Below are 24,567 nucleotides of genomic sequence, written 5' to 3' on the forward strand. Positions count from 1 at the left end.
CATTTGCAAGAATTTGTGTGGACTCTGACATGAGTTTGAATAACGCAAATTTAAAAAGATAAAGTCAAAACCTTCTTCATGTTCAGTGGCTGGTGCTGGTTCCGCAGCTCTAACCTAAAGGGGACAACACAAGGTGTTATCTCTGAGGGGCTACCAAAGCCCAGATTATGCTCTTAGCAGTACAGGAAATACTCTCATTAGAAGGGTGATACCTTCGGTTAAACTCTGATTTTCTGTTCTATCATCAGGCTCTTTTAAAAACACAAACATCCCTTGGAGGAAAAGCCGGTGGATGACTAACAGCTAAGAGTAAAGAATTCACTCATTTCTTTGTTCCTTCCCTTCAGAGATGAGGACTAGAGGGCACCCCAGATAGGAAACAGAGATATAGAAATTAAGGCTGTTAGAAGGATTGGGAGGAGAATGAACACAAACTGGTCCCATTCCTGGTCCTGCCCTGGCCACTAACCCCATGCCTGCCTAAGACCAAGAAGACAAAGAGGACTGAATATACCCAGTAGACAACTTGCAAAGCAGAAGTGAGAGTTTCAAATGCTTAGGGTTCCTTATCTTCAGTGATGCAAATTTTTTAAAATGATTTAAAATCCTCAGAACTGTTTTGATTGAGATTTCCATCTCTACTTCTCTAAACAGATTCTGCCTCTAAAGGCCAGGAACCAAAAAAAAAAAAAAAAAAAAAAAAAAAAAAAAAAATGACTTCCATGAAGATATGATTTCTTTTGATGTGCTTCCAATCTGTGGGTGAAAATTTTGGTGGCACTCTTATCCCAGAGATAGCCAGTCTTCTCATCTAAGGTAAAAGCTGAAATCAATTCTATAAATGAAATTATAAAAGGCTCACATCCATAAATACAGTATCTCTGAGACTGAGCAAACATAGCAGTGATAGATGAAGTCAGTTGGCTTATAGCCCAAGGATTGTAAGCTGGTAGCCTTGGGGCTGAATCCAGCTCATGTAATTTGTTTGTCTGTTTGTTTAAGTTTTTCAACTGAACTTCAGTGCCTTTAGATGAGACCTGTTGTTTCTAAATTTACCACAGGTCTCACGACCTGAGATTGTTCACATAGAGCACTATTTACACATTCATATTACTTGCCTGGTTCCTGTAGACATTTGAGTTTGGGACCATTGACTTATATAGACTAACATTAAAAACAAATAATCGACCTCTTGCTTATGTGGAGTTCTGGTGCTAACTGTTTCAGAGCAGAGCGCTGGAGGGTTATTGAGCAACAGGATCACTAAAAAACAATAAACCACAACAGTGTGCAACACCACTGTAATCAGCTTAAAAAAAAAAAAAAAAGCAGGAGACCAAAAACACCAGTGAAGCTCACTAGCCCTGAATAAAATGTGTCTACAGCTTTGAAACCACCTTACAACAGAAGTACCTGCCAGGAGTCACTGAGCTTCCTTCATGTGCACCACTTCCACAGTACCCCGACATCTGGATGTCCCAGAACACAAGCTTGGCGGCCAGTATCCAATTCTGGCTTGGCAAAGGAAACGATCCCTCTATTCGGTGAACTGAGGCCATAAATGCACTATCTGTGGTATTCAAATAAAAATACTCAACTTGGAGCAATTCAAACCGCCACTCAGCCAGTCCAGCCACTTGGTGGCTATTTAAGACATCTGCAGCACATACCACAGAACGTGTGCCATCACTTGTCTGTTCATATGTCCGGATACGGAGGACCAAAGTCCACACTCCTACCCCCGCCTCAGGTCTCCATGACATTTCCTGCCACACCCTACCCAGAACCCAAGAATCAGAAAGCTAATGCTCAAAGGAAGGTTTTGAGGTTATCTTATTCAATCTCCCCGTTCCTCAAACTTGTTCACAAATGAGAAAATAGCCCCAGCAAGTTCATATCATGAGTACCCTAAGAGGAACTATTAATAGAATTAAATCTCCAGGACCTCCATGGTGGCCTCAGGAGCTCAGGGCTCCTTTCTGCAACCAGCCTCCTGGGAGCAGGGCATGCCTTCGGGCACAGTGGTCCTCTGCAGCCTAGCCCAATGTTCCTGAATCGAATTTCTGTGACCCACATGGGCAGTCTAGCTCACTCAAGTTCCTGTTAGGGTTTGGGTGAAAGCCCCCTGGTAATAAAGGGTGCCTCTGCTCTGGCTGGCCCCCCGTGCATATATTTCCATATATTTCATGTGGTGGGGAAGACTGGCTGGCTAGGGACAATGCTCTGGAGTTTGGAATCCTATACTCCAGCCACAGATTTCATCTAAACGATAAACAGCTACCTCTTCTGCTCCAACTGACTTACCACAAGGTGGTATTTTCTTGTGTCACTGTGACTTTCGTTTTCACCAGCCTTCTGAATGTTGCCCCAGCCCCTTCCCCTGCTCCAGACAGCCACCCTCCTGGAGGACTCATCTAGAGACAACTAAATGAAACTCTCTATGACTGACTGCCCCATTTCATTTACTTGTGTGCAGCTTCCAAAGCTTTACATTATCCACAGCCCATTTATTTCCATTAAAATAGATAAAATAATTAATCAAATATGGTGATTAAGGTCATAGCTATGAAATGTTAAGGCCATTCTTTGCAGAAACATATGGCCTTATTAAACCGTTTTTAAACAAAAATTATATTGGACTTCAGTGTTTTATCAGAGCATATAATTACCATAGATTGAAGAGCTGTCTATAATTAATTTTCTCTACTTCTTACTCTCATTGTTCAACTTACCAGACCTACTAGTACCCTGGTGATGCTTTATTGACCTCTGAGAATCCCTTTGTGATCTGTAGTGCTACTATGGTTCACAAAATCTGTGTTCTTCTCTCCCTGATAGCATCTGACATTTGTCATCAGGGGTTGGCAATCCCATACACTGGGCCCCATTTACTACGTACCATAGCCAGTCACCAAATTAGAGAAACTCAGTAAAAAACAAAACAAAACAAACAAACAAAAAAACGCCGTAAGAGGAGACCTGTGTAGTAGACATCGTGGCTGACCCAACATCATGTCCATTTCTCTCTCCCTGGGTAGCAATCCTGATCATTTTAAATAAATCACAGAAATCCCATACCCCCTTGCCACAGAGTGACGGGTTTAGGCAACCCAAGCCTAAGCCAATCATCACAGCAGATGCCATAGCCAATAAACTGGTCATTGAGACATCAGAAATTTGTTGGGGGCTTTTGGAAAAAGTCGCTTGCTTCTCTGACACAACCACAAGAAGCCAGTTCTCTCTCTCCTTCTGGGCAGTGTGTGGTGGATATGAAGTCTAGAACTGCTGTAGACTTTTATCAACATCAGAGAAGGCAATTCAGGATGAAGCTCAATCACGGAAGGCAGAAACATGGGGCCTTTTTTTGTTTTAAGGGACAGGGTCTTGCTCTATTGTCCAGGCTGAAGTGCAGTGACACAATCATAGCTCACTGCAGCCTCAAATTCCTGGGCTCGAGACATCCTCCTGCCTAAGCTTCCTGAGTAGCTGAGACTACAGGTACACACCACCATGCCAGGCTAATTCTTTTTTATTTTTTGTAGATAGAGAGTCTCAGTCTCACGATGTTGCCCAAGCTAGAAAATAGGTTCTTGACTTCACTGAACTGCTAAATCAAAACTTTGTTCCAGTTATGTGAGCCAACAAAAAAATACCTTTTGTATGAACAAGTCTAACCTGGGGTTTCTCTTTCTTGTACAGTAAAAGCCACAATAGATGTAATATCCTGGGCAGCTAAGGAGGAATAGTGCATGAAAATTTCTAATCTTGCTGCTGGCTTTACAACATTCCCAACACCTGAAGGACAGTGGGTGAAGGAGCCCAAGGATGCACAGCTGATCAATGCTTTTGCCCATTTCCTCAAGCCTGCTGTCCAACAAAGGCCAGAGGGTAGCCCGAAAGCCTCCTCTCCAGCAGGGCCATGTCTGGCCTGTCCGGTGACAGTGATAGCAGAGAGCAGAGTCCCAAGGCTGGGGAAAAGTGGGTGGATGCTAAGACACCACAGAGGCACAGATGGGGTAGAGGGTCTGTAAGGCAGGAACTGGGTCCCTGATCTTCCTCCCTGACTCATAGCTTGGTGCTGCCCCACCCTCCCCGATGGCGCTTCCTGATAAACCCCATGTGAGAATATCTTTGTCATATTGGGGGTGGCTGCCTGCCTGACAGGAGCAAAAAAGACAAGACTTGTAGGGTGGGACAAGGTGCTGAGAAGGTGTGTGTGTGTCAAAGCTCCAGATTCCAATCTGGAATAAGGAGCCAGGAATGAGGAGGTCAGGTCTGCCCTGGGGTCTCCCCCAGGAGCTGAAGGTGTGGTGAGGTGCTCAGGGGCACATGTGGTGAAGGGGAAGAACATTATTCAGCAGTTAGCAGGAGAGGGGCAAATCAGTGGAAAGCCCTGGCCTATTAAGGTCTGGCCAGATTTTTGTCTTAGAATATGCTCAAAGTCCACTTGCGGCTCCGCAGACAGCAAATCGCATTTCTGTACTTCCACTTACAGCTGAGATGCTGAATTCCAACAGAAAGACTTTCTGGAAGCTGGGGAAATCAGTTAGGGTGTTAACGAGGCTTTCTTTGGTGGCAACTTTGAGCACTCTCCCACATGCAGCAAATGCTGTAATGCTCCAGTTTAGATGGTAAACAGGAACTGCAGAAATGTTTCTTGTCAAGCTTTGTTATGGCTTACTGCTCATGGCAGTCCCCCATTCATATCTGCATTTCTGCATGTGCTTTGCTGTCCTATTAGCTTTGACATTTTTTATTTTTATTTTTTTTCTGGCTGCTAACTCCCAAGCACATGACCCTGAGTTTTGATAACGAAATTACCTCCAGCAAGCACTCATTCTTAGCTTCTCATCAAATCCAGCTCAGATAGCTCCCCGAGGAGCACCACTCTCCTAAAAATAGAAACCAAAAGACCTCTGTGGTCTTTTATGCCCTCAGGTTCTAGTGACAGGCAATTTTACTGAAAGGAGAAATGATACCAAAGGATGCAAATCAATGCTAACCCTAATGGCTCAAGCTGGTGGGATGTCAAGCTCATTTATAGACAACATATACAAATAAACATGAAATCACCTTGGTTGGGAAAAAGAAATAGTGTTATAAAAACGAATGTGAGTGCAAGATATGATGATAAGGTAAATCTCATATAGTCTAGACTGGGAGCTCTGCTATAAGAGGAAGGGTAAGAATGAGGCAAGAGAATTCAGGATGAGTTCTCTCCACAAGCAAATTATTTCATGTCACTTTGTCCGCTGGATACAGGCTAGGAGACGATTAAACAAGAGGAGACAATGCACATGACAACACAAAGTCATTTTCTTCTATACTTAGCACTGGTCTGACCTTCATCATAAAGTGATATTAGAGGATTTGGCCTGTGTCCAGAGGACAGTGGTCATAAGATCTAAAGGAGATAGAAGGGGAAAAAAGGGCTTGAGCTTGTTCAAAGTAAAACGAGAAGACAATGAGTATTGGGCCAAAATGGTCCAGGTTAAGCTGTATTTGGTGGCGAGTTCACATTCTCTCCTCAGCTACTAATCCTGTTTTCAAATTAATTTTAAATACCACTTAATATTCAGTCTTACTAACTTTCAGGGTGAGGGGGTAATACTGAGAATGGTGACCAAACTTCTTAGGACTGTAGAAATTTTATTTTATGTTTATTATATCCAAATAGCTTAAAAATGAATGCAAATAAGAAATAGGGGAGGCCTTATGAGACTGCACAGCTAATGGACATTAGGAAAATCTGAAGGATTTATCTCCATAGCAAAACAAAGGAAGGCAATATTTGGCAGAGTATTCCTCTGAAATAAGAGGTCTGAGCCTTTCTGTGTTTGCTATGAGGCCTCTATAGGTAGATAGGGACACAGCAGGGGAACAACTAAGATGAACCATGTTGAAATACAGCTGCTGGAGGAGCCCACAGCACTTTTCTTCCTCTCAGACCACTGCACTTGAAGTCTGCACCTGTACGTGGCTATGTATCCCCAGGGCAGGCAGGGTGGCCGGAAGAGTGCCAGAGGCAGGAGGCAGGTTTTCATTCCAGCTCTCGCACCATGAGGCTGGATGATCACAGATACCTGCCTTGATTTCTTTGGCCTACGTTGCATTTGTAAATGAGAAGACTGGACTAAATCAAATGGTTTCTCATCTCATGCCCAGTGCAAGTCAAATTCATTATAACTGTCCACAAAGCCCCAATATCTAGCCCCTCACCACCTCTCTGACTCATCTCTCTCCTTCCCTTAAGCTTCTGTACTGTTTCTGGAACACATCAGGCCCATTCTCACCTCAGGGCCTTTGCGGTCGCTTGTCCTCTGTCTGGAAAGTTCTTCCCCCAGGATATTCACATCTGGCTTCCTCACACTTCTCAGGTGAATCTAATATCAATCACATTCTCAGTGAGGATTCATTCACAATTGCAACCACAATTACCCTCTTCAGCTTGAACATACTTTTTTCTACTTAGCACTTGGTTCTCCACTTACTATATATTTTACTTATTTATTTTGTTGATGTTTATTGTCCCCACCTAGTATATCAGCTCTCCAAGAGCAGGGATTTCTATCCGCTTTGTTCACTGCCTTAGTACCTGGAAGGTGCCTGGGACATAATTCAAGAAGTATTTGCTGAATAGATACGTCCATGGATGGCTAGAAGGGAGGGCAGAAGGATTACAGACCTTTATAGTGTCTTCACTCTGGGGTCTGTGGGCTGTGGTGCTTATGGTCAGAGGGCTCTCTCTGCCACTGGGATGGACTCTGTAACCACATGACAAAAACAAGCCGGCCCAGGTGAAACATAAAGGGCCCAGAGCCAGATGCGGTATGCTTTCACTCCACTGCAGAACCTCCCAAGCACGGCTTCCTGCTCGCTCCATGCCTTAAGCTGATGGACATGTACACCCAGCACTCTCAGCAGTCACACCCTGGACTTCAGACATTGTCTATGAGAAATTCCTTATATTAGCATTCAGCTCCACATTTCCAGAATCTAAATTACTGTCATCCGGGGAGAGCATAGTTACACCCACCTCCTCTCTCTCACTCTTCATTTAAAATCCCTAGGTAAAAGAGAAGTAAGTTTCCCTATTGCCAAAATATCACACTAGAGTTTATCCTGAAGTGGAAAAAGGTGGTGATGCTCCCACAGGCAATTCAGCCAGTTCCACTAGATGGCAACATGGTCAGGATGTGCTGATATCCAAGAGTGAAATTTACCAGGAACAGAATAGACAAGCTCCTACGCGCCACTCTGCCACTACTGTTCTCAGCTTGGCATGCACAACCTTGCCTCCCCTTCACTTCTAGCCTGGCTATTTTCAACCACTAATTTACAGTTGGTTCTCAAATGGTTCATGCTTACCCTTGAATGCTTATGACTTAATCACTGCAGCCTTGGAAGTTTTATGTACACGTCTTTCTGCCAAAGTACGCTACCTACCCTCCCTTTGGAACTCTACCCAAAACTCATTTCTTCCACAAAACCCTCCCAAGCAAAGCTGGCTCTGATCTCAACTGTATATATGCAATGACATACAGTCACAGACACATAACCATTTTTTTTTTTTTTTTTGAGACGGAGTCTCACTCTGTCGCCAGGCTGGAGTGCAGTGGCACGATTCTCAGCTCACTGAAATCTCCGCCTCCTGGGTTCAAGCAATTCTCCTGCCTCAGACTCTCGAGTATACACACACAAACACACACAGACACACACACACACACGACAGGATCACATGCACAGCTCTAGGCATCTAGTAGACGAACATACATTTACTATAAATGATATGCAGGTAACCACATTCCATACAAGAGAAGTCAGGACTCTATGAAATAATATTTATTGGCTGCCAAGGGTTCAATAATGGACCAAAAGACTAGATATACCAACACCCTCCTATGTCTTCCAAGTTCTAGTTTTTTCCTAGTATTAAATTTAAGCTCCAGAAAATCTGTTGAGCAGACCAATTTTAAGTAAACCGAAGCAAATATTATACATCAACTTGAACAAAAGTGTATATATGCCAATATAACTTTAAGGGCTATTTAAAACACTCTATTCCAATCCTTGATAACTTTTTCAATTTACTTTAAAAATAAAATTAAGTCTACTTGTGAAACATTAAGTATGGCTAAAAACAAACCTAGGGTGTTATTTTAAAAGTACAAAATGCTTTATATGTAAGGTAAGTTTTTTTTTTTTTTTTTTTTTTTTGGTTGTTAGGAGAAAATGGTAACAGCAATATTCGAACAATTATCCAATGAGATAATAGAAATAAACACCCTTGTGTTTACGGGTTGCCCCACGGTGTTACCACTGCTGCCAGACCACTGGGAACCAGAGGTGTCCCACAGTTAATAAATGCATGGAAAATGTAAAAGAGAAACTCTGGGTGAAAAAGCCATCCAATCTTTTCAGAGTCCCATCTCTGAAACATTTCAAACCTTTATCTTTTACAAATGAAACTGCTACATGCAAACTTCAAATGCCATTTTTCCACCCACAGTACTCATACCTCCCTCAGCTTAACACTGGTTCCTCAAACCCAGAGCCACAGCAAAACAAAACAGTGATTTGTTGAACACAGTAGCTCTAAAGCCACGACCAAACATTATTTCCTTGAAGAAAGCAATACCATGTTAGTCATCTGAACATTTTATCAGATTTCAACAAAGACATCACATCTAAACATATTCTGAGAGCCGTTTTAACTCACCTAGTTTCAGCATTTTCTCCCCGTATACAATCAGAAGGACAACTTCACAGTATCTTGGTAGTCAGACAGACTTGAGGAATGCACGCAACCACCCTGTTGACGTGTACACTACAGCACCTGCATCACCTTCGGGGAGGCTCAGTCCTTCTCAAGAATAATTCAAAATAATATATACTATCCTTTTGAAAAATGTACCATAAGTTTACTACATAAACGCACAGAAGGCGCTGGTCAACAACAGTCACTTTGAAAGTTGTCTTGCTTGTTATTCTGGGAGCCAGGTTTCGTCACTTGTAGTGGAATGCACTATGTAGCCTTTAATTGTGAGTCCAGAGAGGTCTCCACATTCACAACCGGGATGGACTGGTTGCTGCCTGCACTTGCTCCCTGTAAACTACAACTACCTAGAAATGCAAGAATACCTGTGACAAGCAAACAGGAGTATATTCAAAATCAAGCAGAAACAGGAAGTCTAACGTTTCAACATGCTAGAAAAAAGAAACAGATACTTAGAAAAAAAAAAAAACTAAAAAAAACAGGGAGAGGCCCCATTCGCAGATGCCTGAAAAAAAGAAAATTAAAAAAACACCTCATTCCTACCTGTATAAACATGAACATCTATTAATAATACGTATTGCTCAGAGGTGTTTCTGTTCTCAGGAGAACTAGAGAACACAGTTTGGACAACGCTGCTACTTGAAATCATTAGTCTTTTGCTTTGGAAGAGTATATAAGGTTTTCATAATGAATGTAAGCGTGAGTGTATCCAGGCATACACAATACACACATACACATACACATACACATACACATACACATACATATACACATACACACACACATACATGCATATACACAATCTAATAGTTTCTTTAGGAGCCTGTTTATTTACCTGGGCATTTGGCAGTCACTGCCACCCACAAATCTTTCCTTATCCACTCCCCCAAATAAGATTCTGCCAGTTCTATGAGATCCACCTCAAGTGCACCACTTCTAAGAAGGCTTTTCCTGGGTGACCCCAATTAGGTATGTATGATCTCAACCTCTTCCTTTAGCCCCTACTGCACCTTGGTTGACCTTTCTTGGTAACACTTTTGGTATCTATCACAGCTGTCCTTATATTATCTTTGGTTGTTTATCTATCTTACTCTCTCTATATGGTAAGCTTCTTGATTTTATTTTTATACTCTGTAACAATAACACTCTGCCTTGAATGTACCAGGCACCTGGCAAAAAAAGTGGAAAATAGACAAACTCTCCAAGGCCTGGTTCACAGTCTCTTTATGCCACTTTCTGGTTATGTAGATGTGCAAGTTATTTAACACCCCTGAGCAATCAATTTTGCACTTCTTAAGATGAGAATAACATCATCAAATTCACAGAATTGCTATTAAGATTGAAAGAGAACCACGTGAAGCAAATAACATATTGCCTGATGCACATAGAGTTCTCAAGCAGTAATGAGCATTATTACTGACCAAAATTAAAATCAAATGCCCAATACTAATTTGGGAAGGAGGCCAAAAGAGATACCAAATCAACATCAGTTTACAAACATATCTCTACATTTCTTATTGTCTTTGGCCTACATTATCATGTGACTAACTCAGAGCGATATGACACTTATACCTTAGAAACCATATTTTTGTGTTCTTTTGGGTTATCTCCCCAAATTCTGACTGGTCTTTCATGCCATGTAAACTTCATCAGGGACTAAGGGTCAAAGAAGATGTCAAGCGAAAGCTCTTCCTGGAAGTGCCGGACTCTAAATCACAAGGACTTCCCAGGCTATGACTCACTGGCAATTCCAAGGGTAAGTTACAAAGAAATACTGCATCTAAACAGAGGAACAGGCCTCTCACATTTCCCTAAAATGTGACCTCAGTCGTGGCCGCATGGCTAGGTGGTCACCAGAAACCACTCTTTCCAGTTCTGCTGGGGGAGGATGGGGCAGTGCAGTGAGGCTGCAGGAAGAGAAGGCTGGAGGAAGAATCCTGCAGTCCTACGTGAAAACAACTGCCATCCTTACACATGCTCTAGGCCCAGTCGGGGAGGCACCAGCAAGGTGCCAACACGAGGCAAGGGCAGAGGAGGCTGCACATGGGAGCCTCATGTATCCAGTGGGCACCTCTACACCCAGCAGGAAACTCCTGGTTTTGGAGAGAGCTCTCAAAAAAACAGGAGAACAAAAAGCAAAGCATCTGCACAGGCATTTCCCTAAGACATCCTTTTCTCTCACTTGAGACTAGAGTGCCCAGGATGTCGCCCGGTCTATTCAAAGTGTGCTGTTTAAACCAGTCCCAGCAGTTAGCATCCTGCTTATCCTACTATATTTGGGAAGAAAGAAGAGTCACAGACATAGGCTACAGAGCAGGGAGATTCTCAAGTAAGTACTTGTGAAGCAGTCAAACCTTACAGAAAAAAAAAAAAAAAAAAGCTAATATCTCTTTGTAGATATGACTGCGCACAGCACTTCCATGCTTCCATAGGACTTGTGAATTAAGACACTCTAGGTAGGTTCAGGGATCAACATTGTGATGGTCGCCCAATGTGAATGCATCACCCATGCTTCAAAGCAAGGAGGAGAGAGCAGGCAGCCAGAACTTCCAGCCCTAGGAGCCCTGCCTGGTGGCCTAGTGGCTGAAGAATCTGTCCAGACCCAGCTTTGTGAAAGCAACTTGTGGTCAGGAATATAGGTGGCTCTTGGCCTCTTTCTTGGTGAGCACAGCTCTGCAGCAGAAGCGCAGGGGTAATCTGTACCCCAACCCCTAACCCCCAGCCCCTGAGAGTGCAACTGGCACTGCCAGTCATGGAGGCACTCTGGAGTGTCACAATAACAGCAAATAAGCTGTCATTAGGGAAGTCTGCGGCCATCTTATCTGGTACTTCTCTATCTCTCTGCAAACACATGATGGCGGCCATGAGAAAATCAGATCCTTCTCTTCCGTGTGTGTGCGCTCCACATTATCTCAGCATCTCAGAGCAAGAGACTATCACTTACATCATTTCACTCTCCCCACACCCAGCGAAAGTGGGTGGCAATCCCAGTTTCCAAAGTGAGTGTCAGAGCAGAGAGGTTAAGCAGCATATTCAACAGGACCCTGCACAATAGGGCAGGGCTGAGAGGAGAGGCCATGAGGCCTAACCCCTACCCTCCCAGAACAATCTCTAGACACACATGCTCTCGCTGGCCTAGTTTCATCCACTGCTTGTCACATACCCCAAGAAAAATGTTTCCTTTATAGCTACCCACATCCTTATCAGCAGCACATTCAACAAATCATCAAAACAGTGATGACATTTGTGTCTGCAAAAAAAAAAGACACTTTCATTTGTTTATTTTATCTAATTCTACAGCTTCAGACAGAACTGGAAATGTCTACAAAACACCTTGGCCTTTATGCTTTGGCATTCCCAGGACATTCCCTAATCCCGAGTGCTTAATGCCATGGCTGCCAAGATTAATTTCATTTTCTTTCTGTTCAACCTTTCTCTCTTCCCATCAGTCCTCTCTGTACCCTCCTCCATATGCTGAATCCCACCCATGCTAACTCTTTCAATGGCCTCCCTAAACCATGGTGCTAATCAGAGCTTCCCCCTCCTCTATTTAACTTACTCTTCTTTGTCTCTCTCCTCTTCTTCAAAGAGGAAAGAGTCATTGGTGAAGCAGGGAGGAAGGCAGGCTGAGAAGGAATTATTCCAGGAGACTCGGTGACTGAGATAAACAATATGCTCAGAAGCATTTTCCAGATGTTCTAACAGAGACAGCGGATGGTCAGACTCACTTCTCACATAATGGAGGCCTTGCATGGCACAGGATTTCCCCAACCTTGTCTAGACATGGCCTTGCATGGTCCATGTCTAGACAAGGCTGGGGAAATCCTGCTGCTAAGCACCTGGAGATGTCCACAGTGTGCATGGTGCTCTCACTGTGGTCCACTCAGTCCTCGCCAAAACCCTGGGAGGTGGGCATCATTATCCTTGGATTACAGATGCGGAAACCCAGCTCCATAAAGTTAACGTATCTGTTCAGCAGAATGCTGGGATATGAGCCTATGTCTGCTGGCTTTTTTCTCTTCATATCATGTCGCAAAAGCATCCATGATTCACCAGACAGAAAGCACAAAAAGTAAACTGTATGGAAAACAGAAAGAACACGTTTCTATTTAATAGAAAGGCAAAAGACCTCCTGAGGCCAGGTAGAGTGATGAGTTAAGCAGTGTGAACAGCTGCTGCTGAGGGCCAGCACTGGGGCAGAGACTGCTCAGTTCTGTCATCATCACAGCTGCCATTCAGGTTACCCACCCAAATGGGCTGCACAAAAGGTAAGTGTGGGAAGGCAGGCCTTTCTATCATGCAGTACTTGTTTCTATGTTTTAAGTATAAATTGTTAAAAATGTTATTGTTAGAAGCAAAAAAAGAAGATTGTCCTCTAATTTCTCTTAGCATCAGATAACTTGGGTGTTGGTAAGACCGCCAATACCATCTAACCTCATTTCACAAGTGAGGAAAACAAGGCCATCCAAGGAGGCTGAAAGGCATGCCCAGAATCCCACCACTAGCCGTGAGCAGCACAGCTGCGGCACTCACTGGGTCCTAGGCCTGCAGAATGAGCATCTACGTCTCTCTTCCTATGATTCATGCTCAAGTCTCTCTTCACACTTGCACCACCAATGAAAACACTAAATCAGCATTTAGAAAGCAAAGAAACACTGAGTGCTGGCTGCAATAAACATGCTGGCACTTGAATGTGGTTTATTCTCTACTGAACTGAATATAAACAGAGTCCTGACATTTTATAGCATTCTTCCATCGCAAAACCTCATGTAAAACTGAACATGATCCCTAGTAATAAAATACTAAACTAATTAAACTCTCAATTTGCCAAGAAAAACTATCCAATTGTAAGGTAAATTTCTCTGTAAATTTCTAGAAATTCTGGTTAATAAGGCAACATATGATATTTCCCAAGTTAAATTTCTCCTCCTCCCTCCATCACCAACCAGTTATTTTTTTCTCTCTGTTTTAACCTCTCTGGCTCCCTTCACAACCTTGTCACTCAGTCATCACTGATTCCTCCCTTGGTTTGGGTGGTCACTTACTCACCAGGTTCTGCTGGCTTCTCATCTGTGCCTCTCCCATTTTCACTTCCATTTGCATTCTGTTAAACCTCCTTTTGTTTTTAAGGTAGCAGAAGGTGGTTTCTTGAAAAGACAACTTTCCAGAGAATGCTAGCCAAGCACTTCTACTCTCCACTCCCTCTCTAGAGGACAGAGAGCTTTCTCATTATGTAGTTTTACCCATGTGGGTATTTTCAAACCACATTTTTGTTTTGAAAACTAAGTTTCAAAAACTTTTCCAGGCTGGACGCAGTGGCTCATGCCTATAATCCCAGCACTTTGGGAGGCCAAGTTGTCTCTTGGAAGCAAGGGCAAGGGTCGAGGGTCAGAACTGCAGTGGGTGGCAAAGGTGAGAAAGAGCTTTTCCACTCTATATATTTACATTCTGACTTTTGAACAATGTAAGTATATTGTCGTTTTAGATTATATTTTAAAATGTTTAGAAACTGCTCAGGTTCTTCCCTGGAAGCTATTTCAAGCCCAGCTGGGTTGATCTTCCTTATGGTCTGTTTCTTCCCTGCAGGGAGACCTGTTCCCTTTCTTTTCTTTCATCTTACTTCACCTAGCCAGACATTAATATATCTTCTCACACTTTCAAGAAGTTTCTTTTCTTAAGCTCATGTATTATAATGTAACAGCTGAGTTGGACATATCTGAGTTCAAGTTAATCTCTGCCACTTACTGTATGACCTTGAGATAGTAACTTAATTTCTCTGGGCCTCAGTCACTTCATTTGTAAAATGAGAATAATAATAACCTCCTTCCTAGGGTTGCTGTAAAGCTTAAGTAAGATAACACGGCTGGGCACGGTGGCTCACGCCTGTAATCCCAGCACTTTGGGAGGCTGAGGTGGGTGGATCACCTGAGGCAAGGAGTTCGAGACCAGCCTGGCCAGCATGGTGAAACCCCGTCTCTACTAAAAATACAAAAATTAGCCAGTTGTGGTAGTGGGCACCTGTGGTCCCAGCTACTTGGGAGGCTAAGGCGGGAGAATCGCTTGAGCCCAGGAGGCAGAGGTTGCAGTGAGCAGACATCGTGCCACTGCACTCTAGCCTGGGCAACAGAGCGAGACTCTGTCCCAAAAAACAAACAAACAAAAACAAAACAAAAAACCTTTTTCAATTTAGACAGCAATCAGAATTATAATATGTCTTGAGTACTTTCCCTTTGATTTTTTTCCCTAAGAAAAGCACACATCATTTTTGAATGTTTGTGGGGGAAATATGATGTGTCACCCAGTTCTGGGCCTCTTCCCATTTGTACCCTGAGCCCACATGTTCATGTACTCCACAGTAAACACCCATCCGCCCCCATCTGCCTCAGGCTAACAACATGAACAAATTTACTCAACGACAAGGCTGGCGGCAAATCATTCCCAATGGGGGCCTGGGAACAGACATTTCCAGGAGACAACATCTCATCTCCTGGAAAGGAGTTGGAGCCTCATTTCCCTTTCCACAAATGCAGTCCTCTTCTTACGGAGGAGGAAGAGGCCATGGGAGCCCGAGCCCCCATCCTGTGGTATATACTTCTGTCTCCTCTTTTCTATCTTCTTGTTACCCAAGCCCCTTCAGGACAAAGGAAGGCACATGGGCTGGTTTAATCTGGAAGAGGCTCACTAATTCAGTAAAGGGATGGGTCAAAACTAAATTCGTAAGTGTTCTTACTTCCAAACAGCTCTTCTAGGGCTCCATGTCTCATCTTCCCATCAGTCATGCAAACTAAAACTCTCCGGTTCAGTGTCATCGTGGGTCCCACTCTCCCTCTTCCTCACCTCCAAAACACTCCTCTGCCTTCTCCTCATCTCCAGCCCCATCACCCCAACCTCCTTCAGGCTCATCCTCTGGCCTGAACTTCCTCTGCCTCTTACTTAGTTGTCCTCAGGCTTCCCAAAGCACAGCCTGATCACCCTTAACATTGCCATGTGTACCTAGAATTAAGTTTAAAAAGCACTTCCATATCCTCACTCACCATGTCACCCTCTGATGAGGAACATGCAATGCTTCCCTGCTGCTCAGGGGTCCAAGTCCATGAGTCAACATAGGATTTAAAGCAATCCCCAGGCCTGCCCCCACCGTTTTGCCTCTGGGCCTCTGCTCACCCGCTTTCCTCAGCCCCTTGGATTCTTTCCATCATCACCAGCTGCAAAACACTGCCAGTCTCCCAAGGCTCAGCTCAGACGAAGCCTTTCGTGACACTGTAGCCAGTCACTGGTTCCCACTTCTGCATCTCCATGATATTTGAACACTTACAGCATTTCCCACATTTTGCTCCAAGAGACAGCCATGTTTGGCTCCAAGAGGTAACCATCACTATACACACCTCATCAGCCCTACCCTATTACACCACACATTTCTAGACGACAGGGAGATGTCTTCATTCATTCAGCATGAATGAATCCACCTGCATTTACCCAGTACCTACTGAATGGCAGGCACTGACTTAGATGCTGGGGACATGGGAAATGAAATATAAGGGGTTGCCTGTCTTACAAAACTGACATTCAGTGGGAAAAAGTGGCAGCAGACCAGTAGGCACATACATAAATAAAGGACAGATTATGAAAGGTGCTAGGGCAAAAATAAACAGGGGGTTCTGACGGAGACCACTCTAGCAGAAGTGGCATCGGAGGTATATGCTGAAAGCAGGAATAATGGTCTGGGCAGTAGAAAGAGCAAGTGCTACAGCCCAAGACAGGACAAGCCAGGCATGCTTCAGGGGAAGGAGGTTATAGGGCCTGGTGCGGCTACAGTGATGGAAGCAAGGGGAGGAAAGGTGCGGGAAGCAGCTGAGAGTTAGGCAAAGGCCAGAATATGTAGACCATACAAGACATGGTAAGGAGTTTATATTATATGGTGGGAATGTAAAACAGGACAAACGTCTGGAAGGCAAAGTGATAATAAAGGTCAAAAACCTGAAAACTTCACAGGCCCTTTGAACCACTTACAGGAATATATCCCATGAAAGAGACAGAAGTGTGGACAAGTGCAAGGAAGCTGCATGGGGTTATGACAATGACCCTGTATGAAAACTTTTAGAGCCTAAGTATCCACATGGGGACTGGGTAGGTAAATTATGGCACATCCATATAATGGCATGTAATGCAGTCTTTATTTTTTTATTTTTTATTTTTTAAGAGACAGGGTCTTGCTGTGTTGGCCAGGTTGGTCTTGAACCGTTGGCCTCAGGCAATCCTCCTGCTTCAGGCCCCCAAAGGGCTAGGACTACAGGTGTGAGCCACTGTGCCTGGCCAGTAATGCAATCTTTAAAACTGATCTTGCAGAGTATTAATAACATGAGAACTCTTCACAAAGGCTACAAAATAATACATAAAAGCAAAGAAATTATATTAAACCATAAAACCATATATAATTGTTATTTTTATTTATTATTATTATTATTATTTTTTGAGACAGAGTCTCATTCTGTTGCCCAGGCTGGAGTGCAGTGGCACGATCTTGGCTCACTACAACCTCCGCCTCCCAGATTCACGAGATTCTCCTGCCTCAGCCTCCTGAGTAGCTGGGATTACAGGCACCCGCCACCACACTCAGCTAATTTTTTGTGTATTTTTAGTAGAGACAGGGTTTCACTATGTTGGCCAGACTGGTCTCGAACTCCTCACCTTGTGATCTGCCTGCCTCGGCCTCCCAAAGTGCTGGGATTACAGGCGTGAGCCACCGCACCCAGCCAGCCATATGCAATTTTTAAAGAGAAAACTATAAGCACACAGAAAAGAGACAGGAATAACGATATTCACAATACATTTTTTTTTATGGGTAGTGACAATAAAGAGTGCCTCTTTTTTTAAAAAAAAAAAAATTGGTCAAATTGTAGTTGATAAATACACTACACAAACATGTAATACTGCTGTGATAAGGGGAAAAGGTTTCAAAAACCCTGTGAGTTACAAGGTATAGCAGAGAGGATATCCTATGAAATCATATAAATAAATAGAGGCTGCCAATCAGGAGGCAGCTGGGGCAATCTTCTGTCTTTTCAGGGAATCTTCAAAGCGAAACAGAAAAACAAACCATAAAAACTCCCTAGAACTTGGGGCAGGAAGTGTGTCATTCCCTTTCTGCTTATCCCTGTGACTCAGCAGTGACTCGGAGGCCCCTCTGATCTATGCAAGAAGAAATTAAAGATAGGAGTTCTGAGAGGATGGAGACTTAGAAACCTCACCCAGGAGCTCCCAGCCCCGAGGGGGAAGTTGGGAATATTGAACTTGGAACTTTTTTTTTTTTTTTTTTTGAGATGGCGTCTTGCTCTATGGCTCAGACTGGAGTGCAGTGGCACGATCTTGGCTCTCTGCAGCCTCCACCTCCCAGGTTCAAGTGATTCTCCTGCCTCAGCCTCTCGAGTAGCTGGGATTACAGACGCCAGCCAACACACCTGGCTAATTTTTGTATTTTTGGGGTTTCGTCGTTGAACCTGGAACTTCTAAGGAAAAAAAACATTCTCTATTCTTTTTTAGATTCATTACAACAGCAACCAACAGTTTTACCTATATTGTTACAAAGTAAACATGATTAAGCTTTTGTTTATTTCCTTTAAATAAGATTTACTTCACAAGCCCAAACCTACTGTTGTTCCAAGCCTTCTTCCCAAACAGGTTTGAAAGTTTAATAAACAGTCTAGACAAGTCTCAACAAGTCTGAGGTATTTTGATCCTGGCTTACACAAGCTCAAGTTGAAGGAGTTTTACTGCAGAAGTCCATTCAGCCAATTTACGCCCCCGTTCCTCACCGGGAAGCAAAGGTGATTTGGTTCCTGTGTCCCCATCTGGTAGCCTCCTAAGCTCAGCACTCAACGGCCAAAGAGTACAGATTAAAACTGATTTGCTAACAGAAGCCCACATACTTCTTTTAGTTCCATTTTTAATAACCCTCTGGAAACTACAGAGTGGAGGGAAACATACACAGCACTATAAAACAAAACAGCAACTTTTGACTCTGGAAGCCTTACATTTTTAAGGTAAATTAAATTAAAATTTGAGGACACACAATTACAATCCAGGACCACTGCCTTCCTACATTTATGCAACAAATATGTATTGAGGCCTTACTGTGCCCTATGTTAGACTCTAGGGTAAATGACTGACAAGTAGCCAGAAGAGTGATGTGTATGTATGCAGGGTGGGGTGGGGGTGTGGTTGAGGGAGGCAGATATTTCCCATAAACTCCAAGAAAAGCAGTCAGTTTGGGAACACGTTATTCAGGATCTTATAAGCCCTGTTAAAAAGTTTAGATTTTATTGAAACTCTAATGAGGCATCTTTTTTGTTTGTTTTTGTTTGTTTTTTTTTGAGACAGAGTCTCACACTGTTGCCCAGGATGGAGTACAGTGGCGCGATCTCGGCTCACCTCAAGCTCTGCCTCCCAGGTTCACGCCATTCTCCTGCCTCAACCTCCCGAGTAGCTAGGACTACAGGCACCCAACACCGCACCTGGCTAATTTTTTGTATTTTTTAGTAGAGACGGGGTTTCACCGTGTTAGCCAAGATGGTCTCAATCTCCTGACCTCGTGATCTGCCCACCTCAGCCTTCCAAAGTGCTGGGATTACAGGCATGAGCCACCGCACCTGGCCTAATGAGGCATCTTAAGCAAAGGATGATGCAATGAGATGGACATTTTATGAAAGCCAATAGCAGCACAGGACGTTAGACTAGGTGCAACTGCCCTTAAAGTAACCTAGGAAAGAGATGGCGGCAGTGGCTTGGTCTCAGTTAGTGGCAGTGCACAGTGACTGGCGGTATATGGAGTGTACAGCTATTCACCGGGAGAACTGACAATACTGGCAATTGATTGGGCATAGGGGTAAGGCCAGAAGAATAAGCCTTCCAGGTTTCGAGATAGTTACCTGGGTCATTGACTAAGGGGAAAAGTGAAAGAGAAGGCAAGTTCAGCTTTCTTCACATCAAATTTGAGTTGCCTGCGAGATACCAAAGAACATTTTCTAGCTAGACACCCAGGTCTAGAACTTAGACAAGAGCTTGGGCCTGGAATATAAGTTTGGGAGTCACCGGCATGTAGAGAATCTGAAACCCTAGGAATGGGCAGGGTCACCAGGGAGAGACTGGAATAAGAAGGGCAGAGAATCCAGGTAGAGACCAAGAAATATCAACATTTTGATATTGGACAAAGGGGAAGGAGCCTGCAAAGAAGATCAATGAGGGGCAAAGAGAAAAGGGGGAGGAAAATCAGGAAAGTGGATTATCGAGGACCAGTCTGTCTACAGAAAACGGGAGCAGCGTGGACTCGTTTGGAATGGTCAGGAAGAGAAGAGAAAGGTCCCCACCTAGCACTAAAATGCCAGAGGTTGCTCAACTTCTCCATGCCTGTGTATTTCTGGTAAACAGCACGGGGCCAAATGGGAGGCAGCAAGAAGAGGGTAGGTTCTGAGATAAACTTAGCAGGAGATCCTGGCCATAGCCAGCATGGTCTGCTCAGAGGCTGGAAAAGGGGTCAAGGGCCAGAGAAGTGATGAAACGCCTAGGTCCTGGGACTACTGCTTAAGGAGTAGTACTTCATCATTCAGCCACAAGTATGTATACGTCATCTACTGCGTGTGAGCACTGCTGATGGTCCTGGGGATAGAGCAGTGACAAAAGTTCTAACAAAATAGCCAGAAAAACAGGATTTTTGAGTGAGATAAATGCTGTGGAGGGAAAAAATAAACCAGAGGCAGGGGCTACAGAGTGGGTGGGAGAGAGGAGCATTTTGGATGGGCTTTCTCCTGGGGTAATATCTGAGCAGAAACTGGAGAAAAATTAGGGTGAGAGCCAAGGAACAACCTATGGGGAAGGGGCTTCCAGGCAGAGGGAGGGGTGTGTGCAAAGGCTCTGAAGTAGGAGGAACGAGCTTGGGAAGTTTGAGGAACAGCATGGTGGTCAGTGTGGCCTGACGGGCAGGGAAGGAGGGAGTGGGAGGAAACAAGTTCGCAGAATGGGACAGAGGCCACATGAAGGGGAGCCTGTAGTTCCTGGTAAGGAGTGGGGAGTTTGTCCATTGGAATGGAAAGCCATGGCAGGGCAAGGGAATGACTGTCATCAGTGATAAGACCATTCTGACTGCATACGGACTGTCTGAGAGTGACAGTGCAAGAGCATGCGGGAGTTAGGAGGCTCCTGAGTATACCCAGAAGAGAAGTGGTGGTGGGAGAAGCAGTGAGATTTAGGATGTGCATATTTGCTAGGGCAAGTGGAAAGAGCTTGCTGCCTGGTGAGCTGTGTAATGAGGTAACAGAGGAATCAGGATGTCTCCTGGGCTTGTGGCCTGAGAGCTGTGTGCATGAAGGGCAAACCCAAGAAGGAGCCAGTGTGGGGGAAGGGGCACGCAATTAAGATGCTTATTTCTAGTGGAAATGTAAAACAGACAACAGAATTATCACGTCTGGAGTCTGGGAAAAATGTGTTAAATACATTAATTTGGAAGTTATTAGTATTTGGTATTTATCCCCCAGGACTAGAAATCACTGATATTCTCAATCTTGGCTGTACGCTGGTATGCCCAGTAACAAAAAAATGAACAAAAAAAACAATTCAAACCAAACCAAAACAAAAACTGATGCTCACAAGTCTTCCCCAAAGGTTCTGAATTAACTAGACTTGGATAAAGTCTAGTCTTTTTTAGTTTAGTTTTTTTTTTTTGTTTTGTTTGTTTGTTTTTAGCAGGTTAAGAACCCTAGAAACAGTGTAGTATGGAGAAGAAAGTCAATGACTGAGCCCTGGGGTAATTCCATCTGCAGAGGCCCTTGGAGAGAACAGTTATTGAGGTAGGAGAAAAAAAGGGGATGTGATGCCCTGGAAGTCAAGTCAGGACAGTGCTTCAAGGGGCAGTGAGGGGGCGGGGATGGTTACAAGGGCATACTGCAAAAAGAAAAAGAAGGGGGCCAGGGTGGATGATGCCAACTACTACTGAGAGGCTGAAAAAGACAAGGACTACAATAGGCCATGGAATTTCTTACAATGGAGGCCTTTGGTGACCTTAATAGAAAGGGTTTTTGAGGCGTGGTGCAGTGGGGAGGGGTGGCAGGAAGGGGAGATTGCACACGCTCCAGGAGACAAGTCTTCAAGAAGTTCTGCCAGAATGGGCAGGAGAGAAGTGCCATAGCGCTGGAAGGCTACATCGAATATAGAAATTTCTTTCACTTGGTTTTTAAGAAGGGTGATAAAAAGGCATGTTCTGATGGTGATAGGGATGTTTCCATACATGGAAAGAAACTGATGTACAAGAGAAAGAGTATAATTGCAGGAGGACTTGAAGAAGTTGGAGAGAAAAAGCCATCAGGGACCCTGAGCCAATGAATCTGAAATTCCCCTTCAAATGCCAGATTTATCTTCACTTTTCATTTTCCAGCAGATATAATGTGTCCTAAAAATCACAGAGTGGCTAGATTGAAATCAACCTTAAAAATCATCTAGTCCAATGTCTATTCCCAGTCTACTACTTGAATGCCCTGTGTCCCCTCCCAGTAGTCATCATGACAACCTCCACTGAAAGGCAATTTCTGCACTCCATCCACCCCACCACAAACCCATGGTTCGTGATCTCTTCGCACACTCCTTGAACTGAACAGAAATCTGTTTTCCCGTACTTCAATCCACTGGTTCCGGTGCTGTGCCTTCGGGATACACAGAATATGTCTAATTCCTCTTTCACATCTTTCAAACAATTGAAAACTAGTAACTCCTGTCCCACCTTGTTAATTATGTACTCCCTAAACCAAACCAGTTCTTTCCACATGCATAGACAAATAGATCCTATTCTAGAAAATATCTAGACAGGGGCTACAAATCCACCTTGGCATGCTTTAACATAAAGAACGTACTGTCAAGCACAATAGAATAAAAGGTACACCAATATACATAGAAATAACCCATACTAAGCCTGGTTACCAAGAAACCAGAGAAGTTCTAGGATAGTTGGGCTTAATCCACTCAATCCTTAAGCACTCATTTAATTATGTTTCTCTCCATCTTGTTCCCCAATTCTAGCAGAGAACTCTCCCACAACATGTATGTACATACACACACACACCACACACTCAACATATGCACACTCACTCAGACTCTCAGAGAGGAGAAAATTTGACCATCAACAGCTGCCTTGTTATTAAGCACACCTTGTAATGGTTCTCATTAAATCAAGTTTTTAGGAAAGGGTCTCTACAGCATTAACTGATTATTTTCTCAAAACCTCATGTTGGACTACAAACTCCAAAGCCAGAAGAAAAACCCAAATGTTTACACATCCAAAAGTATTATTTTATTTCATCTTATCTTATTTCAGAGACAGGATCTAACTTCATTGCCCAGGCTGAAGTGTAGTAGTGCCATCACAGCTCACTGCAGCCTTGAACTCTTGGGCTCAAGTGACTCTCCCACCTTCACCTCCCAAGGTGCTGGGATTATAGGTGTCAGCCACCACACCTGGCCAGGAATACTTTTAATGCAATTATAAATTAAGTTAAAAGCACAGCTACAAAAGCCAGGATTAGACTATAATTAAAGTATCCCTTGAATTATGTAGTCACTGCTAACATTCAATGAAGAAACAGGTATGTTGTTCCAAAACTGAAGGAATATTCAAGCCAAATATTATATGAGCTGTTATTCTTCTAGTCTTATTTTAAAACATTCCAACCACTGGAAGTCAAAGGGACCTGAACACATAAGAGTATTGGCTTAGTCTCAAATAACCCTATAATAGGCTAAAACAATTTTTAAAACCAGTATAGTAATTAATGCAAAATGCACATGGTAGGTTCTGAAATGTTTACTGAATTAATAAACTGCATTACACTGGAGTCAAGGGTTCATGAGATGGTGAGGAGGAAGGGGAGGAGCAGGAAGAGGGACAGGAGAGGGGAGGGGGCAGGAGGATGGGGGGAAGAGGAAAAAAACTGAAAAACTGCAACAGGTATCACCCCAGATTCATATGTACATCAATTTAGTTGTAGGCTAGGCACAGTGGCTCATGTCTGTAATCTCGGCATTTTGGGAGGCCGAAGCACGAGGATCACTTGAGCCTAGGAGTTCAAGACCAGCCTGGGCAACATAGGGGGACCCCATCTCTACAAAAAAATAAAAATACAAATAAATTAGCCAAGCATGATGGCACATGCATATAGTCCCAGCTACACAGGAAGCTGAGGTGGGAGGATTGCTGGAGCCTAGGAGGTCAAGGCTACAGTGAGCTATGATCACATCACTGCACTCCAGACTCTAGCCTGGCTAACAGAGGGAGACCTATCTTAAAAAAAAAAAAAATCAGTTCTAGAACAAAATGTTGATACAGAGCATTAAAGGTATCACCTGAAATCCCCATTTAAAGGGATAAACTGAAAAAAAAAGGAAGTGTCAATCAATCATCTGCGAAAGATCAATGAATTCAGAGTATTTCAAGAGCTGTGACCATCTATTTTCATCAGTTTTTGGGAAGAAAACGGTTTGATTATAATTAATGTTTGACTATAATTTATATAATTAATCAAGGTGATAAATCAATTAAATTCACCACCTTGATTAAACACTAAATTTGACAACTGCATACAAGAAAAAAACACAACTTATTTATGACAAAGATCTTTTATGTGTCCCACACTCTGGAAAAGTGGATGTGTCCAGAGGACATAAAGATCATGATATTAATTATATAAGGCAGGCTGGGTACCTTTAATGCCCTATATCAGCTTTTTGTTCTAGAACTAGGGCTGTAATCCCAG

General features: G+C 43.4%; 1 protein-coding gene across 3 annotated transcripts in view; it reads right to left on the reverse strand.

The window, feature by feature from the left end:
• TNFAIP8 (TNF alpha induced protein 8) overlaps positions 1-24,567 on the reverse strand; it is a 124,000-nt gene that overhangs the window by 55,529 nt on the left and 43,904 nt on the right. Inside the window, exon 1 of one of the 3 annotated variants that reach the window (XM_050794427.1) lies at positions 8,720-17,187. The exons of the other annotated variants lie outside the window; for them this stretch is intronic. Coding sequence (XP_050650384.1) covers positions 8,720-8,732 — 13 coding nt within the window. The 5' untranslated portion in view covers positions 8,733-17,187. Of the gene's footprint in view, positions 1-8,719; positions 17,188-24,567 lie in introns of those variants that run through there. 3 annotated transcript variants of the gene reach the window in all.

Source organism: Macaca thibetana, chromosome 6 (assembly GCF_024542745.1).
Source record: "Macaca thibetana thibetana isolate TM-01 chromosome 6, ASM2454274v1, whole genome shotgun sequence".
Taxonomy (NCBI): domain Eukaryota; kingdom Metazoa; phylum Chordata; class Mammalia; order Primates; family Cercopithecidae; genus Macaca; species Macaca thibetana.